The 10,715-nt window shown below is 43.2% G+C and overlaps 1 protein-coding gene across 1 annotated transcript; it reads right to left on the reverse strand.

Moving 5' to 3' along the window:
• Positions 1 to 4,678: 4,678 nt before the first annotated feature.
• On the reverse strand, positions 4,679 to 6,912 carry LOC132468540 (E3 SUMO-protein ligase ZBED1-like). Its single transcript, XM_060066271.1, has 3 exons — positions 5,834 to 6,912; positions 5,491 to 5,629; positions 4,679 to 5,083 (listed from the first exon to the last, which is right to left on the reverse strand). The coding sequence occupies exons 1-3, from the start codon at positions 6,910 to 6,912 to the stop codon at positions 4,679 to 4,681; spliced, it is 1,623 nt and encodes a 540-aa protein (XP_059922254.1).
• Between the last annotated feature and the right edge of the window lie 3,803 nt (positions 6,913 to 10,715).

The raw sequence follows: 10,715 nt of genomic DNA on the forward strand, positions 1-10,715 counted from the left end.
TAGATACTCTAGCTGTGACTACGTCAAACAATAAGTATTGTTGCTATTGCTGTCATTATTACGTCCTGAATTTCCGAATTTCCTTTTTTTCCCTGATTGAGTTTCCTGAAATACGCTGTGCCTGCTGGACTTTTTGTTAACTTTGTTTCCTATTTTTACTTTGTCATCGAAACTGACTGATATCCATCACTCCTTTTGAATAGTTCAATTCCAAGATGTCCTCTTTGATTAGTTTATTTTGTGGAATTAATATTCTACCTTTGCAAATTGTAGGAAGAATATAAGAGAGAAGGCCTACATTATGAAATAAACGCGTAACTTATATTTTGAGCTCTATATACAGTGTTAAAAAGGCAACAATGCTGACGACAAAGCCTCATCTCTGAATACTACATTGTGCTGTCTTGATGCTGTCAGATGTCTATAATCATTGATTCAAGCCCCCCTTGCAATTAGTAGTAGATCATTGCATTAAAAATAGTCGTTGTGTGAGTGGGTGTGTTCGTATGCAACAACATGTATCCACACTCAATGTAAGTTGTTTGAAAAACCCTAACCCTAACCTCTAGGTAGCTGTATACGACAACAGTTCAAGTCAATCACTCAATCTCCCTACATGTTGTAGAATATTATTTGCAACCATCAGACATGAAAAAAAAGAATATTTCAAAAGTAATATCACATACACATACTGTAGGAAGGGGAAATAGTAATACACAAGCCTGAAAGCTGGTAGCAAACTTGCTGCCTCGCAACATACATCGACTTACAATGCATTGCATTTGCAAAAAAAATAATTTGACAGTACTTTGTCACTGAGTTCTGAATGATGCGGTCACATTATCACCCCACCATGGCTGAACACACGTTCAAGAGGTGCACTTGATGCAGGTGTAGCAGGATGGGCCTTTAATTAGTGCTGCAGTACCGGCCTATCACTGTTGGGTGCGCTGCCTATAAAGGTGAGTGGTTGTGCACTGGGAGCCCTCTTGCCTGGGAGCTCCTGGCTGCCCCGCCTCCTGTTATCACCGCACCTGATCGCCTTTTAGCTGGATCGTGCAGCTCGCCGTTGTTTGGTATGTAGTAGTTGTGTGCATCTGTGTACCTTCTAAACTTTGCACAAGTCCTCAACATCGGCTTCCATCCCTCAGGCAGTTCATTGGCCGGGTCTTCCCTCTCCCGTATCGACCCTAGTTGTAGGGCGTGCGAGTGTTTTCCTCCTCTACCTGTTGCAGCGGGGAGCGATCAGCTGATTGATCGAGTTGCACTTCTAATTGTGCTGCTCGGTACAAGTGATCCCCTTCCTCCCCTTTGATGTTCATTCAACTCCTGACGGTATGTGGATAAGATGACGCTAACTCAAGTTACTACAGTTCAGCCTCTAGAACAAATGTATTTTTCTATGGCAGGGTTGACGTGTGTGTGTGTGTGGGCGGTTTCTGCCAGCACGTTCCCCCCCCCCACTTCACGCTGCAGTTGGCCGGCTGCTGTTTTGTCCACTGGTTTATATAGCCAACACATCCATCCTACCCTGCATCTCCTACTGTGCTGTACCTGCCACCGAGTATGGTGATTGCTGCCTCATCCTCAGTCTCATTATCTTAATCTATTCATTTAACCGACTTCTAACTGATCGTATTGATATTATTTGTGTTTTGTGGGTTGCTTTGCATGTTTGTTTTGGTTTAATTCGTTTTCTTAGTTATTTTGGTTTGGCTTAATTGCTTTACTTATTCATTTGGATTTATCAGTTTGGATAAATCTCCATTACTTTTGATTTAATTTCTTTGTTAGTTTTCTTTTGGTTTGCATTTATTGGGGTTGTTTAAGTTGTGGGTTGAAGCGATTTAACCCTGATTTAAACCCCATTTGGTTATTTGCTCTTCCCTTTTCGTGTATTTTGTGTGTGTGTGTGTGTGTGTGTTCGCTTTAGTGTGTTTGTGTGAACATATTTTATTGAGAAGTCATGTTTAAAGATTATATTGATTAAAAGGAATTTAATTTGTATGCTGGACCCAGTCTCAAGCTTTCATTAGTAAACAAACTTGTGTGCTTTAACTTAGGTTAATCTAACTCCAGGTGAAATTCCTGGGGTGGCGTTGTTGGCAACTTTTCACTAGTTCTTTAACTAAACTTTATCTTATTGGTTCCTCGACCGCCGAATGCCACACAGGGACTGCTATAACTCGTACCTCCACCTTGAACAAAAAGACACTTAAAACCACTGAGTTAGAAGTAGCCTACTGACATGAAGATTAAACAAGTTAATCATCTGTGGAACGGGCAGGGCTCGAAAAACTCCAGCCAATGATTTTCAGAAACACCGAGTGGCATTGGACAGTAAGTACGTCAATCAAACGGTCGTACTGTCATTTCGAGTCATCTGTCTCAAGTCTAAGTCAAGTCTCAAGTCATGAAGACCAAGTCAAAGTCAAGTCGAGTCTTTTATCAGTGTTAGTCAAGCAAGTCTCAAGTCCTCAAATTTGCGACTCGAGTCTGACTCGAGTCAAGTCATGTGACTCGAGTCCCCCATGTCTGCTTTGTACTACTTTCATAAAACTTATTTTGGACAAATCTACGATTGGAAGATCCGTGGCTATTCAATCGATCTGTGGCTATTGCAAAAAAGTTTGCAAGGTAAGCTTAAAATGTCGGCTACTTTTCCAACTTTTTGCTGAAAGCACATGGTGTAAGCTAGCACCAGTTGATATTTAGCAGGCGCTAGCAACAGTTGATATGTAGCAGGCTAAAGACCAATAGATTGATAACTCTATAAAAATGATCACCTGCGTCTTTTGTAGAAAGATATCGGTTACATTAAGAGGCTATGTACTACATTGCAGAGTGCATAGGAATGAGCCTTGTTGTCTTTTCAAATGTGTTGGCGCCAACTGTAGTCAAACATTTACCACTTATGCAGCTTTCAAGGGGCATTTTTATCGTGTGCACAATGCACCTGAACCGCAAGCCACTCCTAGAGCTGTTGTTGCAGATTTAAAATGCGCAGTTTCATTATGTGCCAGCCATTTTCACACAGTGAAAGAGCTAGTGTCTCACTTAAATGATCATATTGGAGAGGGCAGGTCTGTGTCATGTCCAGTAAGTGGTTGTAAGCACATGTTTACAAAAAAGTCATAATTTCCTTCTCACATGTGTAGGAAGCATAAAGCATGCTCCCCTGATGGTATTGATGACATGTACAGGGAAACTCGCCCTCAGCCCCCAAATTTCATTGCCAGTACAGATGATTCAGAAAACACACATGATGCTATGCCAACAGCCAGTGATATGCCAGAGATTGATAGTCATTCTTATCTCAGAAACATGTGTCTATTTTACCTTAAACTGCAAGGACAGCTGCTTGTACCTGCCTCTACTATACAGACCAGGGTTTTTTCTAAACAAGGGAACAGGGGCGCTGCGCCCCGATACTCCCGGCGTGCGCCATCCTACCGAAATGCCGACTGAACCTGTCAGACTTGGATCTGTACTTACATGCTGCTGTACAACATACACTATTTCTCAAAACGATCTTTTCTCTGCGAAAATATCCCAACACCACCACCTGACAATGTGTCTGATCCTCAAATAACTTACTCCAAAAATATTCTGATCCGAATTGGAGTTTCCCAGACCGAGTCGACATGCTAACGTTAAAGTTATTAGCAGCTAGCTAGCTACTATGTATTTGAATGGGTTTTTGGTCTAGGCGCTAAGATGCTAAGCAAGTATACAAGACCATTCCAGTTCTCTCTGCACAAAGCGGTTTCAATGAACGACAGAAATAAACAAATGCTGAGTGTTGATCAAGAGTTTTGCGAGAGCAATTTAAGGTTGCAATGCTTGTCCCAAATATGGCAGGCTTCATTCAGTGATTGAAACAAATATTGAAGTTTTACAGTATAGAACCTACATTGAACCCATTTCCTTTACTTGGCATGAAACGGCAAATAATCAAACCAGTCCATTTAAGCGTGTGAAGTCTATTTTATTCATGCAATATACAGTCACTACTAGGGCTGGGTATCACGGCCAAGTTCCTGAATCGATTCGATTTCGATTCTGAAGGCTTTAAATCGATTAATCACGATTCGATTCGATTCAATCCGATTCGGTTCCATCTGCTCCTAGATTGAATGATAATTTTCTTACGTTGTAAGGAAATATTCTTTATAGGCTATCATCATTAATTCATCACTAAAATCATTAATTGTGACTAAAATCTTGTAGTTGTGACTGTTAATTAACATCCTTAGCAAGATTTTACATTCTATACAACGTGATGGCCTGCCTAATTCAATATATTAATGAAATTATCTCCATGCAAAACACTGCAAAAGACATGTTTTTATTTTGTAGGCTTTTTTTTCAATTCATATTTTTTCAACATATTTACTAAAATATTAACATTAAAAATTCCTGCATCTTCCAGTAAGTAAAATTTCAACAAAGGCAAAAGTGCGAAAGTGCAAATGATGAACGTTGCAAAAAAAAAAGAAAGTATATTATTTAACTCATTAAATTAATCCGAAACTTCAACCATAAGCCTCCATCTTCCAGTAAGTAAAAAAAGTGCAAATGTAAAAGTGCAAATGAACGATGCACAAAATATTCACCAAAGTATATTATTTAACTCTTTCAATTCATCAGTAAACTTTCAAAACAGTAACAGTCTCACTTAGAGATTCTTGTTTAGGAAAAGGAGCTCATTGACATGCTCTGGGGTGATGCAGCTCCTTTTTGCTGTGATGATATCGCCCGCAGTGGAAAATACCCTCTCCGATGCAACGCTGGTCCCTGGGACGCAGAGGTAGTGCCCTGCCAGGCGCGCTAAGAGTGGGAGCTCCCCTTCACGTGACCTCCACCAGGTCAAAGGGCTTTCATTCAGGGAAGCAGGTGGTTCTGCCCTGTATTTAGTTATCTCTTCCTCCGCCCGTTTAGATGGAGTTTTTCTTTCATCTGCATGTACCGATGGTGCTCTGTAGGCCTGTCCAAAGAGGGACTCAAACGCACTGCATTTCCTGGGCGAGGTCACCCTCTCTTCAGCTCCTTCCTCCTCCTCAGTCTCACCATCAGTATTTGCCTGTTAAATAACAGGAAATAATATTATTCACGTAATTCAATAGAGAATGTTTTAACCAGTTAAAACATGACCCGTAATAAATGTATTGTCACCAGAATGACAATGACTTAAAGCTGTGTGTAATGTCATAGAAGTACTATCGTAGTAAAGTGTTTTCAATGACTATAAATGTGATGATACACAGAGTAGTACAACATGTTTTTTAGACTGTTTATATCACACATTATCAAGAGACGTGCATTAGCAGCAGACAACCTTTTTAACCATTCCATCAGAAAATGAATAGCCAATCATGGTGTTGCCTGCCAAAAAAAGTTGCCCTGTGTATCATGGCGTTAAATGTTCCACTGGTGGAACAGTGTTTACTATTTATTTATTTATTTAGTATTTACAGTTTAAATACTTACATCAGGTGCAGCAGTAGCAGCCTCAGCCTGCAGCCTGGAAAATACCTCATCTTGCTCTTCAGCAGTCAGGGAGGGGAGGGCCTTAAAACGCGGGTCCAGCGCTGTCGCTCCATACAGCATCCCCTTCTGGGCACCATATCTTTAAGACATTTCAAAGACATTTTCAGCACAGTGTGAGGATAAACCATCGGCATTATGGCATTTATACACTTAATCTCGCATACAAACAAAAAGAATAAGTGGCTTTGGATAAAAGCCTCAGCTAAGTGTATTATGTAATGTAATGAAATAAATCACCATCTTCTACTACGAGAGAGAGAGAGAGAGAGAGAGCTTAGCATACCTTGTCCTTAAGTTGCTCTTCACAGCAGCCTTCAGGTCCCTCACCACAGGGGAATCCTGTTCGCTGGGGGTCATGGCATCCTGCAGCAAGGCGAGCAGTGGTGTGATTATGGATAGCGTTGGACGCTTGTCTTCAGATATGGCTTGTGTGGCTGCCTTCAGGGGCTGCAAGGTCCGCACCAAATCTTCGGCAGTTGTCACGTCTTCCTCGGTCAAGCTGCACAAATCCCTCTCATTGCGACGGACGTCTGGTGACAGTAGAGTGGCAGAGATAGCTGGCTGCTGTTCCAGAAAACGCTCGACCATGTCCAGTGCGCTGTTCCATCGGGTCACAACGTCCAAAGTGAGCTTATGTGCTGGAAGTTGGAGCATCTTCTGTTTTTCTTTGAGGATATGTGTGGCCGTTGTGCTCCGGTGGAAGAAAGTTGCTATACGCCTCACTCGACTGAGGAGACGTGACACTGCCGGGATTTTCAGGCCCGCTTGAGATGCCAAATTTAGAGTGTGGGCGAAGCACCCGACGTGCGTCAGCTGCATCAGTTCCACTGCCCGCACCATGTTGGCAGCGTTGTCGGTTACTACTGCTGGGGTCTTGCTGGTCAATCCCCACTCCTCTATTGCCCCTGACAGCATGCCAGCGAGGTTTGTAGCGGTGTGGCTGGTGAGCACCTCGGTTGTTTGTAACACATGTGAGACCAGACACCACTCCGTGTCAATGTAGTGGCACGTCACTGTCAGGTAAGACTGCGTTGACAGTGATGTCCAGGTGTCGCATGTAATGGCAACCCTGTTAGCTGCCTGGATTTTGATTCGAATGGCCTCCTTCAGAGCCTCGTACATCGTAGGTATTAATTTTTCAGCAAGGTGTTTTCGCTGGGGCATTACGTAGTGGGGTTCCATTACCTTGACGAGGTTCCTGAATCCGTCGTTCTCGACAACACTGTACGGGCGTAAATCCATGCAGATGAATTTTGCGATTGCCTCTGTGATCTTTAAAGCCCGCGGAGAGTGTGACGGTATCGCCAGCATGTCCTTCAATTTCCTCTGTGCTGCCCCAGGCGGCTTGTTGCAAGCTAGCATTGTAGCATGGTACCGTGTAAGGTGATTCCTCAGGTTTGTAGTATTCCGACAATAGCTGAGTTCGGATTCACATATTAGGCAAACAACCTTAGATTTGTCCTCCGCTCCGTCCTCAGTAATTTTGAAATTAAAATTTTTCCAAACGTCCGACTTCATCTGAGCCGGTGCTGGCTTGCCGAGCTGCGTTTTTCGTGCCTCAGCCATAACTTGTCTCCCAAACTAAAACTCCCGCCAGCAATGCGTTCGCCGTGTGCGCGCGCGCGAGAACGCAACGACGTAGAGTGTGCAGCTGCGTCATCATCAGAAGGCTGAGAAAAGCGAGAGACGCACCACAGATTTTTTCTGTGGAAGCACACAACACAGGGTGGAGGCGGAAAGAGGGGGAAAAAAATCGATCTCGTGCCCTGTGAATCGATACCGTGAAATTTAAACGAAATCGATCCAAAATCGATTAAATCGATTTTTTTACCCAGGCCTAGTCACTACAGTAGCGACTAGTAATGTTTCTGTTAACGTTGAATAACATGAGGCACACATTGTTACACAATTCTACGATTCTGGTGTATATACTACTGTACCACAATACCTCGGTTCCAGTGCTTCACGACTAGTTGTTGAATGGTAAGCTAACTCTAGCAAACATTACTAGCTGTAGGCTCAACCTGTTTGACGCATGAGGAGCGTGTAACAGCGAGCGACCAAGTGACGTGTCTTTTTTTTAAAATCTTTTTATTATAATAATTGCAATACAATATACACAAACATACTGACAAGTGCTCATAACATCAACCAAAAAACAACAATAAATAAATAATATGATAAAATGTAATGACGTGACACTGGCGCGAACTACAAGTCAACCGTTAGACGCATAGACTAGATAGAATAAAGTACCGTTAGACGATTAGTTTATAACGTGAAAACATGTCATCCCACGGAACGAAACGAAAGGCCAAAGAGTGTCCGGGGCAGAGGAAGATGTCATCTTTTTTCTGTCACAATGTGGAGGAAGATAATGCCAACAGCGAGATTGCTTCAATAGAGGGGGGGGGAATCCGTGACCATCGACGAACACCTGTCTGGCTCGGATGAGTGTTCAGTGGAGAGGCAGAATCAGAAAAGGGCAGAGTTTCTGGAAAAGTTCATGTATGTGTTTGTTTAAATTTAATTTAGTTGATTCCAACTTTACAAAACATCCTTGAACAACTAACTTTACCGTGTAGTATAACTATAAGAAAACATCAGATGTTAATTATTTTAATAATATGAAATGAAGGCCCCAGAAGAAGAAAAATAATTCAGGACACCTGGTTGGATACCAGGAGGCGTGGGAGAAGCAATACCCCTGGCTTTATTGCGTCAACAACAAAACAGGGATGATGTGCAGCATTTGTAAGCGGCACAACCAGCAACAACAAAATGGCGAATTCATCTGGAGCAAGATACCCTGCACCAGCCTGCGAGTTGATAAAGTAGGTGACCACGCCAAGTCACAACAACATGTCAGGGCGCAGGCCAAGGAAAACAACCGCATTGCAGCGGAGGTGAATGGAGGCATCCGCCAAGCCATGGCAAACACTGTAAGTAAAAAGTCTTCATTTCAGTGTGCAACAATCTCAACATACACTTCTCGTCTTGCACATGTTTGCTTGGTTTAATTTGAGTTAATCTTGACATGTTTTCCCCTGCTGATCTTCCTGTCCAGGTCTCCTTGAACCGAGAAGCGGTGAAGGCGGCATTGAAGGTGGTCTACCACCTTGCAAAAAAGGAAATACCTCATCACACCAACTTCAAGGACTTGGTCATGTTTGCGGCGACTGAGTTAGGTAAGGAGTACCCTTACTTTAAGTAAATTAATTATTCCATCTGTTGTGTCTAAAACACTTTGTTATTATTTCAACACTGCTAATGATGGCCTTTTTCATGACTTTCGTGACAGGTTGTGAGGTTTTCAACACACTTAATGTTGGTAGGAATGCCACATACACAAGTAGCACAGTTGTGGATGAGTTTCTGAGTGTCCTTGGCACACAGTTGGAAGAGGACCAGCTGATCACCATCAGGGCCAGCCCATTCCTAGGACTGATGTGCGACGAGACCGTGGATATCTCTACAACCAATGAGCTGGTTCTATACTGCAGGTATATAAACGTTTAATGTAAATTACTTATATAATATGTGCTACATAATATGTCATAGGGCAACATTCAATATTTGTTCTAGCTGCTCACATGTAACAATATTATCTACTGACTGTTCCAGGTGCATCGATGGCGATGGCAAATGTCAGGCCAACTTTCTGAAGGTTGTGGCCTTAAAAGATGGAAAGGCCGACACTGTCAAAGGTGCCCTCATTCATTACATGGAGGAAAATGATCTGTCGATCCAGAAGGTGGCTGGTTTCGGCTCAGATGGAGCAGCATGTATGATAGGTGAGTTACCGACAATATTGTAATCGAAATTAAGTATATCTGCAAAGACACAAAAACAAAACATAAGTGCCAGTAGGGGCAGCGCTATCAGCTAATGAAAGGGAACAATTGATTTTATTTCCTCTGCAGGAAATCGAACTGGTGTTGCCACTCAGCTCAAGGGGGACAATGCAAAGATACTTAGTATCCACTGCATTGCTCACAGACTCGCCCTTGCTGTCGGACAAGCTGGTAACAAGGTGAAGTATGTTGGCGAAGTCTTCAAGCCAAACCTAATGACCCTGTTTCTCTACTACAACGGCAGTGCAGTTCGATCAGAAGGCCTGAAAGAGATACAGGTAAACCTTATTTATATAGGTGTCTTTCAAAGCAAAGTGACATCAAACCTTGTTTCACCTTCATTCGATTCTTTTTTACAAAAGCCATATGTCCCAGAAAATGCAATTAAATATTTTTTTTTTTCAAAGCAGTTGTTCATCATTACAATGTTTATTGTATATATTCCTACAGAACATCCTACAGGAGATGGAGTTGAAGCTGAAGCAACCAAAGGATGTGAGGTGGCTGTCCCATGATGCTGCAACAAAAGCCCTTTATAGGTCACTGCGTAGCGTTTTGGTACATCTCAATCAGGAGATGGGTAAGGGTGTTGTAATGGCCAGAGCTCTCTGGAGCTGGCTACGCACCTACAAGGCCATAGCAACCCTCTACCTGCTGTGTGACGTCCTTCCTCACTTGTCAGCCCTCAGCAAGTGTTTTCAGCAAAAACAGCTTGATCTGACAGAAATCCACAGGGCAGTAGAGACCAAGAAGCAAGTGATACGGCTGGCCAGGGATCAGCCAATTGAAGGTGGACGGCTGGCTAACCTGGATGTGGACCTGAGCCCAGGGGGACGGTTGGATGGTCTAGAGATCCAAGTGTTTGACCAGCAGCGGCAGGAGTTTGCAAGTGTTCAGAGACAATTCATAGATAACCTTGTGGAGAACATGGAGGAGCGGTTCCCCCAAACTGAACTCCTGGCAGCATTTGGGGTGCTTGACCCTGGCTGCCTACCAAACTCCATGACTGGAGACTATGGATGGGAGGAGATGAACCAGCTGTCCACCTTCTATTCTGATGGCCACTCCCCCATTGACCGGGAAGAACTGCGGGATGAGTGGATCTCCTTCAGACAGCACCTGGGCAGTTACCGTCAGAAGACACCAAAAGACATGTGCCAGGTGCTGTCTGCCAATCCAACACTTGCATGCCAGTACCCTAACATAGCCTCCCTCTACGCCAGAATGGTGGTCATTCCGGTTCACACGGCTGACTGTGAAAGGGCCTTCTCCACCCTCAAAAGGGTGAAGACAAGGCTAAGGTCTACCATG

Source organism: Gadus macrocephalus, chromosome 12 (genome assembly GCF_031168955.1).
Source record: "Gadus macrocephalus chromosome 12, ASM3116895v1".
Taxonomy (NCBI): Eukaryota; Metazoa; Chordata; class Actinopteri; order Gadiformes; family Gadidae; genus Gadus; species Gadus macrocephalus.

Bases quoted from the DNA above. Each gene is read 5' to 3' on its own strand.
- LOC132468540 (XM_060066271.1), bottom strand. From the start codon at position 6,912: ATGCTAGCTTGCAACAAGCCGCCTGGGGCAGCACAGAGGAAATTGAAG. The intron at 5,630-5,833 runs GTATGCTAAGCT...AATGTCTTAAAG, and splicing joins AAGAGCAACTTAAGGACAAG to ATATGGTGCCCAGAAGGGGA. The intron at 5,084-5,490 runs GTAAGTATTTAA...GTTATTTAACAG, and splicing joins CTGCTACTGCTGCACCTGAT to GCAAATACTGATGGTGAGAC.